General features: G+C 42.3%; 1 protein-coding gene across 1 annotated transcript in view; it reads right to left on the reverse strand.

The window, feature by feature from the left end:
* Positions 1-278: 278 nt before the first annotated feature.
* AFF3 (ALF transcription elongation factor 3) overlaps positions 279-19,478 on the reverse strand; it is a gene marked incomplete at its 5' end in the record, with an annotated part of 199,717 nt that continues 180,517 nt past the window's right edge. Inside the window, 7 exons of the mRNA XM_007466896.1 lie at positions 279-400; positions 3,578-3,801; positions 3,939-3,988; positions 6,310-6,403; positions 8,433-8,504; positions 13,180-13,316; positions 15,816-15,879. Coding sequence (XP_007466958.1) covers positions 279-400; positions 3,578-3,801; positions 3,939-3,988; positions 6,310-6,403; positions 8,433-8,504; positions 13,180-13,316; positions 15,816-15,879 — 763 coding nt within the window. The remainder of the gene's footprint in view (positions 401-3,577; positions 3,802-3,938; positions 3,989-6,309; positions 6,404-8,432; positions 8,505-13,179; positions 13,317-15,815; positions 15,880-19,478) is intronic.

The raw sequence follows: 19,478 nt of genomic DNA on the forward strand, positions 1-19,478 counted from the left end.
GAAACGTCTGATCACTTTGTCTAGCCTGGGATTATGGAAACTAGACAAAGAAAACGTGTTCTAAAGAGCTGTGTATCTCACACACTTACACAGGCAGCTTCTCTACACCCACACATACAAACACACATGCCCTGGGAGAAAAGACCATTGTTCGATGCTGAGAAAATATTCACCGCCGTCTGAGAAATGCTGTGGCTGGGAACTTCAGGAGCACAGTGTCCAGAAATGTTGAGCCGTCCGTGAAGACAAGAGTGCCCTCCAGCCCGAAGGCGGGGCCCCTATGTCAGGTGGGTGCTGTTCCGCAGCCAGTGCAGGCCTTGCTGGGAATACTGGACCAGGTGCTCCATGCTGCTGTGCAGGGTGACTGGCCCCATGAGCAGGTCCAGGTCATTGAAGAATTCTAGGGGACAGAGAGGGTCGTTAGAGGGACACGCACTTGGTCCTCTTTATAAATCAAGCCTTCTCTGTCCCATCACTTGACATGAGCTCAATCTAACAAAATAAAGCCCCCCAGAGCTCACCTATATCCCAATAATCCCTCAACTGGCGACTTCTAATTCAAACGAGTGACATTTACATTATTGAATTTAATGGATGCTGTGTGTTTTACATGTCATTTTGTCACTGTTCTGTAAGTACACTGATTTTAATAGATTTATCTCTTCATGTTTAAAATATATACTTGTATACAGACAGAGGGGAAAAATATGTATGTATTTTACTGAAATAATTCTGAATAAACAAAGGAAACATGGCAAAACCCAACCCAACCCAACCCAACCCAAATGAATGGCATTTGTTTAGCCAGAGAGCAAAGAAAATGTGCTTCCTCAGGCTGCATTCTCCTTGTGCAGTAATGTGTCCCACCCTGAACTTGGCCTGCAGCTCTGTCATCCCTTACACTGTGCTCAGCTGTGCTACCGTGCTGAGCCCCTGTCGGGGGAGGGTGGGAGTCCGATGGAGGAGGCTCCAGGCTCTTGGAGACAAATCAGAGATGGGTTTTTCTTTTAAATTTTATATTTATTTATTTGGCTGCACCGTGCGGCATGCGGGATCTTAGTTCCCTGACCAGGGATTAAACCCGTGCCCCCTACAGTGGAAGCACGGAGTCTTAACCGCTGGACTGCCAGGGAAGTCCCTCTCTCTTTTTTTTTTTTTTTTTTGGAGCATCCAGCTTGTTTAAATTGTCTTTTATTTTACTGAAGCATAGTTGATTTACCATGTCGTGTCAGTTTCAGGATTCAGTTATACATATTCAGTTATATATCTATTCTTTTTCAGATTCTTTCCCCTTATAGGTTATTACAAAATATTGAGTACAGTTAGTTCCCTGTGCTATACTGTACGTCCTTGTTCACAGATGGGTTCCGAAACACCTCTACTGAGGTCACCTTCTAGTCCTTGGACATTCTCTGGGTTTGTCCTTTCCTTAAACATTTATTACCGCCAAGGCACTACGCTAGGTGCAGGAGGGCAGAGGCAGGGAGTACACCGAGATGAAGAATGTGTAGGCTCTGCCATCGCAGAGATCACGGTTTGGTGGCTCATAGAGATGAATCAATTCATGTGGCTGCCAGGCTGCCCTAACTGGACCACTGAACAGCACTCCTTGAAAGTAACAAGCTGGGAGTATTCTTTCAAAGGTGCTCTTGTACGTGCTGAATGAGGTCCTGCTGGGGAGGCTCCGAGAAGAGCCAGGGTCCAGGTGGCCGGGAGGACAGTGTGGCAGGAGGTCAGGAGAGGAACAGGGGAGAAGGGGCAGGTCTGGGGAAGCCGTGCAGACTTTGCACTCGATGTGCAGCTCTGCTGAGGGACGGCTGGCAGCAGCTGGCAGTGCCATCTGGAGCCTGGCCTGCTCAGGCTCTCCCAAACTGGCCGCGGCCATTTGTACATTTGTCCCTTCTGTTTCATCCACCTGTGACACATCCACCCCACTCCATCTCAGCCACTCAACTACTGTCTGCTTTTCAAAACCCTGTTCCGTGCCAGCTTCTTTGGCGAGCCTGCTGGCCTCAGCCCCTGGCACTGACCTCCTCGGCACCCCACTGGATTTTCAGGGTGCATCACCGCCGCACTACTGTCACGTCCTGTCTGGTTTCATTATCAATTTCACGTACTCAGGCCTATCTGTGCCACTGGTTCCTGATCTCATCATGGACATCCTGATCTTAGCCTCAGAGGCACATGTTACCATGGGAACAAAATTTGCATTTAATGGCTTGATAGTGAGCTCAGATTTACACTCTCACCCAGCACTGGAGAAAGAGCAGTAAATTGGTATAACCTTACGGAAGAAAGTGAATAATATACCAATACATATCTTAAAAGAATCTATACCTGTTGACCTCCACATTCTACTGCTACAACTCCCTCCTATGACAGTAATCAGAAATATGAACGACGATTGACATGAGGATATTTATCGTAACGTTATTTGTAACAGTGGGAAAAACTGGAAGTAACACAAATGTCCAACAACAGGGGAATGGTTTGAGAAATCATGATACTTATGATTGCATACCTCTATTTTGAAAGTATTAGAGAGTCATCATAAAAGGTGTTTCTGAATGAGTTAGTGACATGAGAAAATGCCTGATATAATGTAAAATGAAGAAAAGACAGGATGTAAAACTGTATATATACTATGATCTTATTTTGGTAAAAATGCATATTTGGAGAAAATGAGAAGCAATTTCAAAAGGTTTTTTTTTTTTCAATAGAATGTTAATAGTAGTTATTTCTTAGTGACAAGATTACGGATGATCAAAAAATTTTTTTCTCTATTGTTTTTTTGTACTTTACAAATTTAGCCACGGTAAACATGCATTCCTTTTGTAATCAGTAAAAACAAACATTATTTTAAAAGAAATACAGCTTACCCATCAAACACGTTTTTTTTCAGTTGTAAGCAGCTATCACTTCAATAGCTAGCAATATTCATACTCATCAGTTAATTAATTCATCCAGTATTTCAGATCCCCAACTGTGTTCTAGGCAGTATGCAGGTCTTAGGAATACAGAGTTGAAAAAAACGTAATCCCTACCTTTAAGGAGCTCACTGTCCGAAGGAAAAAAACATGTGTGTGTGTTTATCTATATAATTTGTGTCTGTATCATTGGTACCTATATCATCTCTATCTCCATCTCTATCTCTGATCTTTCCCACAGTAAAGATAAAGGTAGGTAAAGGCACAGGAGGCCCTGAGTGTGGGGGAGAAGTCAGGCAAAGTTCACACAGTAGGTGACAGCTTCTACCATTTCTTTTTTTCTTTTTTTTTTTTTTTTGCGGTACGCGGGCCTCTCACTGTTGTGGCCTCTCCCGTTGCGGAGCACAGGCTCCGGACGCGCAGGCTCAGCGGCCACGGCACACGGGCCCAGCCGCTCCGCGGCACATGGGATCCTCCCAGACCGGGGCACGAACCCGCGTCCCCTGCATCGGCAGGCGGACTCCCAACCACTGCGCCACCAGGGAAGCCCAGCATCTACTATTTCTTCTTCGCCCGCTGATGCCCAAGGATCAGGGTGTCCCCCTGAGCTGTGGCTGAACTACGCACACGCTCCCCAGAGGCACACACACCTCTGTTCTCCTTGGCCAGGTTGTCCGCCATCTCCCAGTAGTCATAGCTGTGGAGAATGCTGTTGGTGATGCTGACATGGTTGGCTGCCATCTGGTGGATGCGTTGTGGGATGCTGACGATGGTTGATGGGGACAGGGCGTTCCCATTGGAGAGGCTCCCCTGAGATCCCACGGAGCTGGTGGGGGAGGGGTTGGGAGACATGGGGGATGGGGTGCCAGTGCTCCTGGAAGGGGAGAGCATAGGAAAACAGGTGGAGAGGTTGGTAGGGCAGCCCCTCAGGGCACTGTAAGCAGAGAAGCACCTTACCCAGCGTCATGCAACACCTCATTTATCACCTTCACTTTGGAAAAATGAACTTACTTTCCACTGGCCCCCCATGGAGATGGGGCTTGGGCAGCTTTAGATGAATTCTGCAGGAAAATAAAAACATTGACAGTGAGTACCATCTGCTTGAGTTTAAACAGCCCACAACAACATGTTCTCAGGTGACCGCTGAGAGAAGTAATGGCTGACGTTGTAGATAAAATGCAGATTCACAGAAACTGGATCTGGGGAGTTTTTAATTACCAGGCTATTGGCTTCCTCTCTGGCAGATAGTGGGAGGCAGCTGCCCCCTCCCAATGACACAATGAGAATGTCTTATTTTGCAGAAACTGTTGACATATATTTAATGCCTGAAAATATATGAGACATGAACTGTTACCATTTTTTTTTTTTTTTTTTTGCGGTACGCGGGCCTCTCACTGTTGTGGCCTCTCCCGTTGCAGGGCACAGGCTCCGGACGCGCAGGCTCAGCAGCCATGGCCCACATCCCAGCTGCTCCGCGGCATGTGGGATCCTCCTGGACCGGGGCACGAACCCGCGTCCCCTGCATCGGCAGGCGGACTCTCAACCACTGCGCCACCAGGGAAGCCCAACTGTTACCATTTTAACTTATGAAGCTTAAAAGTATTTCTCTTAAAGGAAGTTGCTCTTGAATGTTTCTAAAAGAACAGATTAAAATGTATTTCCTTAACAATAGTGAATTCAAAAATTCTGATTTATTTAAAATTCTGATATAGGATATGTTGCATGAGCCAGTTGTTTGCATCAGGCATTTAAAAGACATTTTTGCCTTTGGCAAAGAAAGCTTCTAAATGTACAGATAGATTTCCTCCCTGAGAGCCCAATAATGCTTTCTTGGACATAAGTCTATGAGACTGTTAAGGAGAAAATGGACTTTATAATATTGAATTTTCCCTTCCAGAGACAAGAAAATAGCCTCAGCCTGGTTCCCCAGAGACAAAGTGTTTCTTTTGGTTAAAAAGAACTTTATGAAGTAGTGACTGATTTTTAGTTTTTAGTGGAGGTGTTATCAAAATGGTAAGAAATGGCCTTACATGTGGGAATTTGGCAAAATCGCCTTCAGGCCTCTTCCCCTACCACTAAAGTCCTGTGACTATAAGAAAAACATGGGTGGGGACAAAGGCCTTTTATTCAGAGCCAGCTGTACTGATAAAACTCATTTTTTATGGACCAATTATCACTGTTTCCTAAAGGTTTCATAATCTCTGAACTTTAAGTAGTATTTAAATAGCCTTTGATTTAGGGTATCTACCAACACCTTCTGGGGGAAGCTCTGATATTTAATTTGTATTCTCTGTTCATTCTGTACAGTTTCATGGACTGCCTACAGACATTAAGAACATCTTGGATCCCTTAATAGTTCTGCTGTAACCTCTGTGGCTTACAGAGTTCAGATTCCTTCTTTATTCAAGCGTTTTGCTTGACTGTAATAACTCTCTTTAGTATTAGCTCTTAGATTCTAAATTTTTGAAAACTACTTATCTTGACCTTAGGCACCCAAAGTAAAGGGAAAGGCTTAGTGTCAGTACTTGTCATTATGACTGACGACCGTCAATGGACCAAGACAGTGGCTTAGCTCCTGGTCACTGCATGCATGACCAGGAAGGAGACAGTATGCTGGGTGGACATCGCCCACGGAATGCCCAGCACAGCCGGCTCATCAGAGATCATCTCCAAGAAGTGGAGGTTGGGGATTAAAGATCGAAAATGATGGTTGTGTATCTGACAAACAGCCGGTGGAGGTAGAAATGGCATAATTTCTTGTTTCTACGGTCAAATGGGCAGTGAAGAGGCCCAGAAATCTCAGAGGAATTATTCACAACAGTACATCAGAGGTTTTCTGGTCTTTTTTCCCCCCTTTTTCCATTCTCCCAGTGAAAATGACTTCATTCCCTGAGATAGGTAAAAGTTAGCACGGTTTGCAATTCTATCCTTATGCGTGCACACTGCTACTGTTCTAGTGCCTCTGGGTTCTAACAAGTCATTTCTTAGCATTTAAAATAACACCTTTATGAAAAATTAAATTAGCTACTGGAGATATAGCTAAGAGGAACTTCTAAGGAATTACTTCTCAGAGGAAGATGCTCTAAGTGAACATGAGCAATTTATGTTATAGCTATAAAGATGGATTTGCTAGGACACTGGGATAGGTAACGGGATCTTCTTTCTTTAGAGGCTATAAAAATACTTGGATACAGGCAGAGGGATAAATTAGATGGGCTCTCAAGGCCATCCTCTGAGCCCTGAACACCACGAGTATGTCATAAATGAGGTTCGTGTGGATATCAGCTCCTGTATTATCCCCAAAGCAATGGATTCTACCCTGAAAATGTCCTTGACAGGGAGACAACTGGGTACAAGATGTTGCCTGTTAGCCAGACAGTACCTTGAAATAGTCGATAAGTGCTTTTGAATACTTTACAGCATGATCCCTTTTGAGTCGAAACATCCGCCAGTACAGGAGAGCCAGGCATCGGTAACTGCAGCAGAAAAAGAGAAATAGTCCCCGAAAGTATGAGTGGGCCCTGTGCTAACAAGACTTAAAAACAATCTTGCTGTTCCAGGTACACTCAAGGTCTATAGCACGGTAGGCACATGACCTTCGTATTTGTTCAATGTAACTCAAAATTTCAAGGAGTTACTCCACAAGTATATCACTTCATATAAAGAAATATGAATAAATGAAGGATATATATAATTAAGAATATAAATATGAAGACATAAAGCAGCTTTACTGCTTCTTTGTTGGGACTGAGGGGCTTGTCATTTTCTTCTTCCACCACTAGGAGACAGTCTCTCTCCATGAGAGGAGGGAGGAGGCTCTAGCACACAGCTCTCACTGCTTGCTGGGTGAATTTCAGGGCACAACTACCTTATTCTGATTTGCCTTGACACCCTGGACTTCCCGCAGCAGCTTTGCTAAAAGAATAGCCAGCCCTTCCACCTGTTTTTATTCCCTTCACTACCACTGTACTGGACTATAATTAGTTCAAATAAAGTAATGGATATAAATGTATTTTATAAAAACCATACTGGGAGTAGTCACTATTTTATGTTACAGTTTATATATATGTTATTTACATACTAGCATTCTATTTTATATAATATTAACTAATCACTGTTAATTTATTAATCCTAATAAGGAACTTAAAGTTTGAAAAGGGCACAGAAAGCATTTCCTGAGCCATACCTACTTTTTTTTTTTAACATCTTTATTGGAGTATAGTTGCTTTACAATGTTCTGTTAGTTTCTGCTGTACAACAAAGTGAATCAGCTATACTTATACATATATCCCCATATCCCCTCCCTCTTGCACCTCCCTCCCACCCTCCCTATCCTACCCCTCTAGGTGGTCACAAAGTACCGAGTTGATCTCCCTGTGCTATGCGGCTGCTTCCCACTAGCTAGCTATTTTACATTTGGTAGCGTATATATGTCCATGCCTCTCTCTCACTTCGTCCCAGCTTCCCCTTCCCCCTCCCCGTGTCCTCACCATATCCACTTTTCCTTGGTGCTTTCCACTCCTAATTATTTGCTAACTCAGATCTGGTGCTGACATACTAGAATACCAACATACCAAATACAACTTAATAGTCTCTTAAATTTTTTTTTTCAATTTTAATTTTTCAATTTATTTTAATACAAGTTTTAAAGGTTACTTTCCATTTACAGCTATTACAAAATATTGGCTGTATTCCCTGTGTTGTACAATACACCCTTGACCAAGAGTCTCTTCTTAGCACACCAAACTCCAGAGGACGTGATGTTGCAAAACTAATGTTTTCTCTTTTGTGTATGTTGTTGTTGTTGCTGTTATATTATTTTGAGATTCGATTCTCCAACTTGCAGATCAGGTTCTAAAGTGGAGTATGAACCATCAGAGAAAAAGACACTTTGGCCCCCCATCACAGGAGGAACCAACAGAGAGGTGTCCTGTGATTTGAGGCAGTACTAAGGAGATGTCAAGGGGAAAATTATTATTATAATCATTATAATCGTCATCATTATAGAAAAAAAACCTATTACGTGCTGATTAACATTTAAATATTGCTTTTATTATCAAAGTGGAATGAACTGCTCCTCAGTTTAATGTGTTGAGAACTTGAATACATCATCTTGATTCAGTTCTACTAATCCCACATGTAAAGAGACAGATGAATTATCTTGATTGCCTCTAAAATGTTAAACACAAGAGATTACATTTGGCGCAATTCACATTCAAGTGATTAAAACACAGACTTACCTGATTTTAAGATACACACACACACACACACACACACACACAGAAAAATGGGTCCTTGTGTCATGGACCTGTTGGTTTTCAATCACTGTGAATTCACATAATGCATAGGACAGCAGGGTGCAGGCTCTCCCTGGCCACCACGAGAACTGCCTTTGGTTTGGTGTGTCAGAAGCGGTAGGAAACCATCGTGCATTTCAGCACCTGGTTTGCCAGTGAAGATGTACGAGGCTGGGGAGGCTATTTTAATCTGATGTGATGCACTTACCATAATGCAGCCAGCTGTTTATCCTCTGGTGTGGCATTGGGGCCTGAGTGGGTTTTTAGTCTCATAGCATACCTTAAAAAAAAAGGAAAGAAAAACCAAAAATTAAAGCTTTCTTATTAACAATAGGACATCTTCTAGGATGGAAGTTCTCTCTGCCCAATACTTAGTTTTTCATAGTGCATGCTGACATTTCTTTCTTAGAAGCCAGCTGAGGCTGCCCCATTTTCTCTAAGCATGACGTGATTGTGATGACTAGAACAAAATGGCTTTTATGACCATCTAGCAACTTTCTGCTCTTTAACAATACAAGCCCAAATGCTACAGATGGTCAAGAGTGGTACCAGTTCAAGCATTATCCACGTATATGGTGACACACCCATTTTTACAAATTCTGATTTATGGCTGAGTGGCTGACAAGATGGGACCAAAGGTCAATCCTTCCAGGCCAATCTCCAGAAAAATTTTTATTCCTTGTACTCAGATGAATGCTTGGATTTATTCCTTTTTTTTTTTTTACTGTTATGGAACTCTTACTTTGACGGTAGTATAACTGTCCTGGATGCATTAACTAGTAGATTTTATGAACTTTATTCAATCTCACTTATTTCTCTGAACCAGAGGTCTATGGCTGTTCCTTTCTCCAATAATATACCAAGTTACTTGCAGACTCTTGGAGAGAGCTGAGGCAGTATATGGAATGGTCAGGGAGTCCTGGGTTCAAGTCCTTACAGTTGTGAGAACTTAGACAAATTAACAGCTTTAAGCCTCCATTTCCTTATTTATAAAGTAAGATGAGTACTGAGGATCCCATAGCATTGCTGTAAGGATTAAATGAGAGAGTGTTTGTAAAGTTCTTGGCATAGTGGGCTGGCTTATTGCAAAGTGCTCAAGAAATGACACTGTTATTACACTATCTCCACAGCATGCAGACTTGTAGTGGTTTTTTTTTTTTTAATTTATTTATTTTTGGCTGTGTTGGGTCTTCGTTGCAGTGCGTGGGCTTCTCATCGGGTGGCTTCTCTTGTTGCGGAGCACGGGCTCTAGGCATGCGGGCTTCAGTAGTTGTGGCTCGCAGGCTCTAGAGCGCAGGCTCAGTAGTTGTGGCACACGGGCTTAGTTACTCTGCTGCATGTGGGATCTTCCCAGACCAGGGCTTGAAGCTGTGTCTCCTGCATTGGCCGGTGGATTCTTAATTACCACGCCACCAGGGAAGTCCCGTGTAGTGTTTCTGAGTGTCTCTCTTTGCTTAGTTTTCATAGTGGTTTCTCCAGGTATTACAAGATACATATGTGACTCATCACAATTTATTGGTATCAATATTTTCTACTTTGCTTGAAGAGTTGAAACCTTACTTCCATGTCACTGCTTTTAAATAACATTGTCTTGAGCAACACATGGTGGTATAATTTTTGTTTCAATCACCAACTATGATTTTATAAAACTCATGAGGAGGATAGTTTATTGCATGTACTCATAGTTCTGCTCTTACGTTGTTTTTCCTTCCCTCCTGTTGGTCCAAGATTCCTTCTTTTGTCACTTCCTTTCTGTTTGAGAAACTTCCTTTAGCCAACCTTTAAAGGTAGGTCTGTTAGAAACAAAGTCTTTTCGTTTTCCTTAGTCTGAGAATGTTTTTATTTCCTCTTTATTCCTGAAGAATGAAATCTCACTGAATCTAGAGTTCACAGTTTTTTTCTTTCAGCATTTAAAAAATGTTGTGCCACTCCCTTCCGGCTTCCATGGTTTCAGATAAGAAGTCAGCTGTTATCTGAATTGGTGTCCCCCTATGGGTAATGTGTCATTCCTCTCTCATTGCTTTCAGGATTTTTTTTTTCCTTTGTTTTTAGTTTTCAGAAATGTAGTTTTGATGTGTCTTGGCATGCATTGCTTTGGCTGTTTATGCTGTTTGGGTTTTTCTCCACTTCTTGAATCTGTAGGTTTATGTCTTTTGCCAAATTTAGCAAGTTTCAGCCATTACTTCTTCAAAATATCTTTCAGTTCCATTCTCTCCCTCTCCTTCTGGGACTCCAATATTGACATGGAGGTTCTACTGTCATTGTGCTTGAAGCTCTATCCACTTTTTTTTTTTCAGTCTGTTTTCTCTCTGTTGCTCCGATTGGGGAGTAAATTCTATTTTCTCAAGTTCATTGAGTCTATCCTCTGTCATCTCTACTCTACTACTGAGCCCCTCCAATGAGATTTTTATTTGTTATATTTCTCAGTTCTTTAATTTCCATTTGGTTCTTTTTCAAAACAACTTCTATTTCTTTGATGAGGCTTTCATTTTTTGTTTGTTTCAAGAGAATTTGTAATTTTTTGTTGAAGCATTTTTATGATGGCTGCTTTAAAATCCTTGTCAGATAATTCCAACATCTGATTCATCCTGGTTATTGGTATCAACTGATTGTCTTTTCTCATCTCAGTTGTGTTTTTCTTGTTTCTTGGTATGATGAATGAGTTTCTATTGTATCTTGGACATCTTGGCTATTATGTTAGGAGACACCTGGGTCCTGTTTAAATCTTTTCTTTTAAAAGCAAGTCACCCTGTTTAGGTTTAGCATGCAAGTCATAACCTACTTCTGTGGGCTGTGGTTCCATTTACAATTTAATTTTCAGAGGTTTTGTGGTGCAATTTTGATCTGTGGTGGCAGGGTTCCACCCGTCAGTGTCCCCCAGTCACTTGGTGTCCTTTGGTGGAGAAAGGAATTCTCTTGCCTACTGGGACAAAGAGCTCATCCTAAGCTGGGTACCTGTGGCACGATCCTCCTTGGGGGTGCTCCCAGCTCCCGAGTGTCTCTCAGTGGGGGAGGGGAATCTCAAACCTGGTGGGCAACATGCAGATTCAAGTGGTATATTAATGCTGTTTTCTAACTCAGATAAGAAAAACTCTTTTTTATCTTAGTTTTTGGAGTAGCTTAAGGGATTCTATTCAATCATCTAGAAAATGCATTGTGTTTTCCACCCACGCAAGGTCCCATCTCTGGTGTAGAGCGGGTGTGCACATCAGCAGCTCCAGTTTATTTGACATCAGGCTTTTATCATTGTTTGGATTTATTTGTTTGTTTTTTAAAGTTTGAATGCCTTTAGGCAGGCTATGCAGTTCACCAGAGGCCCTGTGACTTGCTTATTTGTTCATTCCTCAAATATTCACTGAGTACATACTATGTTCTAAGATCTTTTCCAGGGGTTATGACCACATACACGAACAGATCAAACAAAAACCAAAAACATCCCTCTGTTTGAGGCACTCACATTCTAGAACACATTATGGCTTTGTGCCTGTCCACTTCCACCCATATTCTTCCATGCCTGCCTGTGGGCATCTGAGTCTGTGCCTTATTCTGAGGAAGAAATGTGAGAATCTAGGAATGGCAATTTCTTTTCTTCACTGCCCAAAATGCTGTACCATGTAAGAAAACGGTATGAAGGAATCACCAATACATTGGTGGAATAGAAATATTTTATTTATTTATTTATTTATTTATTTTGTGTGTGTGTGTTTTTTTTTTTTGCGGTACGCGGGCCTCTCACTGTTGTGGCCTCTTCCGTTGCGGAGCACAGGCTCCGGACGCGTAGGCCCAGCGGCCGTGGCTCACGGGCACAGCTGCTCCATGGCATGTGGCATCTTCCCGGACCGGGGCACGAACCCGTGTCCCCTGCATCGGCAGGCGGAGTCTCAACCACTGCGCCACCAGGGAAGCCCAATAGAAATATTTTAATAAGAAAAATGGTTGGAGAGTGTTAACTTTCAAGACATTCTTGAGAAGTACGTTTTGAAGATGATGTGTTCTTGATACTCTGGGATGACAAAGTCAAAGGCTGTCATCCTTTCCTATTTCCTGAAGGAGAATAGTGTAAAATACCAAGGAGCAAACCTGGGCCAATGCGTATCAAGAAGGTTAAATTTAGGATGACTAGAAATCTTCCATCTGGAATGGTGAGACATGGTAAACCACATTTACTCTTAAGTTGCCTAGAATTCCAGAATTCAGAACAGTCTCTTAAAGTTAGTTTGGGGAAGGATTATTTCACATAATGGGTATTAGACATTATCCCAAGCAGCTGAACCAGCTAAAGACATAAAACATATGACGAAGGTTCCCAGTAGTGTTAATGGATGAAATTCCCTTCATGGTTCATTAAAGAGACATTAAGGATGTGCCTTTCCATGTTGCCATCATGGAAGACAAAGAGTCTCCCACCCAAGTCCTTGCTGTGCCCCAGTCAGAAACCCTGCTTCTGCGCATACTACAGGTCTTAACCCAGGCCGGGGCATGGCGCTCACGTCCAAGTCTTAGACCAGAACAGCACCAGCACCTCTTCAGATAGTGCATCTCGTAGGATGGATTTCCTTTCCTAAAATCCCTTTGAATCTTCTTTCCTTTCGTTAAATACTGAATCATTTACCAATGAAGTTAGGATTTAGATTATATGAATCTGGATCAGATTAAAAAAAAAAAAAAGCAGCGTGGAGATGTAGTGAATTCAAATTCTGCCACTTCCCAGCTGGGTGAAGTCAGTGGGGTTAGAGGAGCTGCCGCCACCCACTCCGGCACTCACACAGAGAGCGAAGGAGGCAGGCTCTGCAAAAACGTCTTGCAAGATTGTCCACTCTTATTTGGGGGATGAACATTGGTTCTTGGTAGCTGACAGTGCAGGCTGACATTCTTTTCTGTGTTCACAGCACTTATATACATTCTTCCTTCCACCCCCCAACCCCTGCCCCCAAGCGAGAAAACGCAGCGCTTACCTGATGAGCTCAACTGTTTCTGAGTACATTGTATAAGGAGATTTGGATTCCATTGGGCCCTGCTCCATTGCATTTCCACACTCAATGAATGACAAGGCTGCTTCAGCATAGTTCAGAGCCTTTCCAAACTTTTCCACCTGATCAAGAGAGTTAATACAGTGTCTTCCTTAGGAATAGTTTTTCAAACAGCATTGTCACATAATCTATACACTTTGAGAAACCCGACTTTGAAGTTCCAAACTCCTGTGAATGGAGCTGACAGAAGAGAGAAATAGGGTAATACCTTCTCTAGGTATTTTGCTACTGGTTTAGGGTAAGTGAGTAAATGGTTATACAGAATTATACCAAATCCACAACTGCCAATCAGAATTGTGCAGAACTTCACGGTTGCTTTAATTTCTGTTGCTCTCTTTCCAACTCCTAATGGTTTGTCAGCTTTGCTCCTTGGTCCTCACTGCTGTGCTAAATATATATCTACGTTCATAGGCCTGACTCCACGCAATAGTTTTCACACTTTTGGGGTATACTCTCACTTTGATGGTTTAAGGCCTTCCTTACTACCTTTTACACTATTTGTGACATTTACATCTCCACGCCTTCCTTTAAGTATGTATTTTTTAGTTGTTTCGTTAGCAGTTAGAACGTCACCCTAAGCGTGAGGGTGAGGAGAGAAAGGGAGAGGAGGCGGAGCTCAAGGCATGATTTCAGCTTGAAGGACACAACGTTGAAAATTAATTTAAAAAAGACCTTTTGGGATTATAGGAGGTCCCTAAATTTATGTTAATCTTTACCCATATCAGTGAGGATAACCAAGAATCAGCTTTACGTTCTTAGGTTCTCATAAATCTAAACGTACACATCAGGTTCGTGCATGGTTCCGTGCATTCTTCCTCTCGGTGGATCATGACACATTCTAAATCTGAATTGCATCATCTCCGCAGTTTTCAAACATTTCTTCATCAATCAAAACAGAATTACACAGATACTCTTAACTACTGATCTAAGTCTTGCCTCTTAAAAAACCTCTCATTATTCATGACACCTCAGGAAAGGGAAGTGTAGAGCAGAACTCTCCCGCATTAGCAAGTCAAAATTTTAAACAGCTTATAACCCTAAGAGGCTACAGAGCAATATTTCTTGGCAGTGCTTTCAGATTAAAGAAGTCATTTCTTTCAATAAGTATTTGCTAAAGCACCTGATTCTGTGTGGTCTGTACTTGACACACAAAAGCTCCTTCCAGGAACATATATTTGGAGAGAAAAAATGTGCACTCACAAGATAGCTCAAAGTGCAAGGTAGTCTGTGATTAACTAACCGAATGCAAAGCAAGGAGTCCAATGCCAAAGAGAGGGCAGGAAGGGAGCAAGTGATGAGGCTACAGGGAGGCTGGGGAGGAAACTGGGAAGGAACAGTATGATCTGGCTGAATTTGGGGAGGACACTGAAGGTGTGGGCGTGCGTGCGAGTGAGAGTGTGAGTGTGAGGCTCTGCAGGTGCAAAGACCTGCCAGCTGGCACGAGTCAGGTGTGCTTAGAGGCGGCAGGGGGCCAACATGGCTGGAGCAGAGTATCGCTGGGAAAGGCCAGGTTGGGCAAGATGACACTGACTGAGGAAGCCTGGTAAACACTGGATGATTCAGGCAGGAAATTTCATTCTGCTTTAAAATTCAATGTGACCATGCATCGGTTCCTTCGGGTGACCAGAACTCTCCATCAGACTGTGGGACTGTGATGACAGAAACTCTACCTCCTATTTCCCTTCTGTATTTTCTGACACCCCGTGGTTATTTCTCTGTACACCAGTGGACCTAGGCAGTTAGCTTCATATAAATGCATGCTTGGTGGGCAAAATCAGTAGCATTGGGGGGTGGGGGTACAGTTATGGCTTAGGCATCTTCAACCCTGGAATAATACTCTGAAGGTCATTGGAAATGCCTTATTCACCTCCAGCGCCCTGATTTCACTTATGAGCACTGGAGGGGAGCAGAACTAGAATTACTAGATAGGAAAGACTCCCTTTGGATGAGATCTTCTGACAGAACAACCATATGATCTCTTATAGAAAAAACCAGAAGTGTTCTAACTCTTGCCTGAAGGCTTTAAGCTTTCTCAAATAAATTATCCAAGTCAGAAAAGTTACTCTCTGAAAACATCAAATCATACAACTTCAGGGTCTTATGTGCAGTGAAATAGTTTCTGGATTGTCCAGATTCATAGGAAAAATTCATTCTGGCAGGTACATATGAAGAACACAAGTCTTTCTGAAAAGGGATTTGATCCTGGGACCAAGCCAAGCGTTGGCCAGGCCAACAAGGGAGAAATATGCAAACTTGGGTGTTTTCCTTTTAAGGAAAAAAACTATTACCACCCACTGACTCCACTGCTTCTGGTTCCTATTCAAACTTTAGGTATAAACTGAAATATTAGTTTATCCAGGGCTTCCTCCCAGTCAGACATTATTGGTTGAGGTCATAATTTATTCGGCGATGAGCACGGGATTATATAAACACTTCTGCCTTTAACAGACCCAGCCATCCTTGTAATAGATTTTATAATGACCCTAGCTATGCTGCCCCAGTGATGAAGCTGTGGTACAAACGTCATTTGGAGGAACGGATCTGGAGAGAAAAGGTCTTACCATTGCATCTGCTTTATGCTTCATTCGCTTAGCTTCTTGCATAAAATAATCTGCACTGCGTGGCCTACGAGGAGAGGGTGATATGAAACATCATTACCGTGCAAGTGCAACAAGATCTTTTGAAAATATTCTTTCCTTTGCTCACACTTGAAGCACAATTTCAAGACTCCTCTTAAGACGGAATCAAGTATTTTTCTTTTCTTTTGCATTTCCAAACTACTATAGCCTATATGTAAAAGACTACTATTATATTTCTCTTAAGTTAGCAATCTAAAGCACACTCAATATATGCAAATAAATATATACATTTACAGTGATTTTTAACATGGATCCCCAGTACCTAATTTGCGAATCAGATTTTTTATTGCACGGTTAAGAAAACAAGTGCAAAATCTTATTTCACAGGTTATTTACACAAAACAATCCCTTTTTAATGTAAAGATGGCAAAGGTATCGCATAATAATTGTATGGATCTGTACAGGTGAGTATATTTCTGTACCCTTATGAAAATCAGTGTTGTTTGTATGCATAAATGGTACCCAAAGTTGCTTGTATCTCTATATCTAATTATTTTAAAGCTTTGCAATGAAAAATGAAAAGAGGTGCTGCTGTATGATTACACTCCAGTTGTAATAAAGTTAATTGTAAAATGATGTCTTCCTTGTCACAATGCAAACATGGCATGTATTCTCTCTAGTTCTGATTAACTGGCTGGTAAACATTAACACCAGACATGGGCATTATTAAAACAATAACCCTGGCCAGCGCTGACTCTGCTGGGAGATGAAGGGAATTCATCCAGAGATGGATCTGAGTGTGTGACATGACCCCAAGTCACACTAAACTACTCATCAGACAGTAACTTTAAATGCTTCATTGGATAGATTTTTTAAAATCTACATACTTCAGGTACCATCAGCATAAACTTGTTTTGCATTATGGGTCTTTATATAATCAGTAAACTTGACCTATTCATGTACACACCATAAGCCGGGACCCCCTGAATGGGAGATAAGATGTAAGTAGTAATATTAATCATGAACTGTTTAACCTATTTAACAGACTTATTTTGAACTGCCTTCTTTCAGCTAAGGGGTCTCTTCCCCAATGCAGTATTAGGTAGTCAGAGCATCCTTTTATCCTAAGGGGTCAAAAGGCTTAGAAAAATCACACATACCATGTCAATGACATTACCATCCAAAACTATAATCCTCAGTTGAATGGTTTTAATCAATCAATCAAACAAATAAACAAACCAGGATCAAAGCAAATACTTAATTTTGAGTCACAAATCCCAGAAGCAAGAAAAAGACCTTGGTTTTCTGTCTCTTCTTCCACCTAAAATATTGTCAGTACTGTGGTAACATGCTGGGAATTTTTAACTTTTCCAGCAAAGAAATGAGGAACATGGCTGCAGGATTTCCCTAATGTGCATATAATGAAACTCTATTTCTCGATCATGAGCCCTTCACCATTTTTCCTGCCACGCAGGCCTGGACTCTTTCCTTCATCATGATGGGTCTTCATCGGTGGCTGAGGCCTGAGGTTTCCTTCAAAGGAAGGCCCTGCTCTGACCGGCTCTTCTGGCTCTAGTTTATTTCCTCAACGTCCATGCTTCTTCCATTCGAATGGTGTTTTAGTTGACTTTCACCAAGGTTTATTCTCCTCTGTCCACATATTGACCTTTGAACACATACTGGCTATCTGTGGGGTCTTTGATGCCAACTGTGGCAATTTACATGACTTCTGTTCTTGTTTTTGTTGTTTAATGGACTGACTTAATTTTTCTGAGCAGCTGTAGGCTCAGAGCAAAATGAAGCGGAAAGTACGAAAAGTTCCTGTGTACCTCCTGCCTCTGCATGTGCACAACCTCCCTCACTGCCAACATCCCCACCAGAGCAGCACATTTGTTACAATCGATAAGCCGAAACTGACATATCATCATCACCCAAAGTCCACAGTTTACATTTGGGCTCACTCTTGGCGCTGCACATTCTGAGAGTTTTGAGAAATGTATAATGACACGTATCCACCATTATAGTGTCATACGGAAGAGTTTCATGCCTTAAAATTCCTCTACAATATCTTTCGTTTGTCCTTTTGCTGAACGCCCCAAAGCAGAAGACCAGACCTACCTCTGCCCAAACTCAGATCTGACTCCTGAGCTTCAGATGGGGTCCTGGAGCCTATTTGTTCAGGACAAGAGTTCCGGCATCTCCATCCATCTCTCCCCCACTGTTATCAAATGCTATGAATGCTCCCTTGTAAACATCCCTTTCTTTCCCCAATGACCATATCCACCAAGTCTAGGCTTTCATCACCTCACCTGGCCTCTAGTTTCACACCCATCCAATCCATTCTGAGCTTTAACCCTTGACCAATGTTTGTAAAACGTGGCTTTCATTATATCACCATCCTACTCACAGACCTAAAATCCATCTCCAGGGCCTATGAATTCCAATCGCAGTTCAGGCCTCCAATCATCTTGCCTAACCCTCTTTACCATACCACATACTCACCAAGTCCCTCAACCACAGCCAGAGAGGTGTCCTCACTGTCTGGTTGACATGCCATGGCTGTCTCAGAAGCTCTGCTCATCCTTTCCGTCCTTCCGTCCTCTCTGCCCATTCATTAAGTGCTTATGATGAGCCAGATGTTACCTGTCCCTCAAATTCTTAGGCCATAAGGCCTTCTTGCTAATTTTGGCCCATGATCAGCTATGTCTTTCCTGATCTCAGATACCACTTCCTGTTTACACTTCACTTCCAGGCATTTAATTACCTTCTGAGCTGTCCTGGGCTACAGTCACTGCATGTATGCAACTTTGCAGCTGGACCATTTTCAGCGGGGGCCCTGTTGTAGACCTCTTTGATCTTCCCCACCTTGTAGTTTTAGGTACATGGTAGAACCCCCGCCCCCATGCATTCATATTTTGAGTTTCAAAGAGAGGGAGACAGGGTTGACTTCTGATGGGGTGCAGCCTCGAAGGCAATGAGCCAGAGAACATCTCCATGGCAACCTGAAATTCTCCACATCATTATCTGTCCCACACGCCAGTATAGGAATTTGGTCATTTTTCTCTTGCCCTGTTTTTTGTAGACCTCGTCACTAACGGATCATCATTTTTTCAAATGCATTTCGTTTTCACAAACGAATTACTTTGGTAATAAGCAAAGGCATCTGTTAGCCTTCTTAGTTACCCCTGGGGTAGCAGTGGCACCTAATTCCTAATACGGGTACCTTAATCAATGCTGTTTTTATCTGCAGCATGTAAGTGTATTCTTTAAACCTGAGATGGAGGCTGAGTCACAAACTCTCACAATAGTGTAGGTGGATAAGTAACACATCTATTTTCTGACTACATCACAGCAGCTACAACATTAACCTGAGATGCTGAAGTAATGTACTATCAGGGCCTGTTTAGGATCACATAAGAATTCTCATCTTTGCATCTAATGGAGGGCTTATTACACTGAGTCACTGAAGATTGCTTGATGACTGGCCCATTTTTTTCCCTTTCAGGTGATTTCTAGAGCCACACTCCTAGATCAGATCATTATAAAGGCAATGGGATGATGGGATGTCACCCAGATTGTCCGGCAAGGCAGTGGACACGTGCTGTCATGAAGGCATCACTCCGATGGTGACTTTCAAGTCAGCAG

Source organism: Lipotes vexillifer, unplaced genomic scaffold (assembly GCF_000442215.2).
Source record: "Lipotes vexillifer unplaced genomic scaffold, Lipotes_vexillifer_v1.1 scaffold28, whole genome shotgun sequence".
NCBI lineage: Eukaryota > Metazoa > Chordata > Mammalia > Artiodactyla > Lipotidae > Lipotes > Lipotes vexillifer.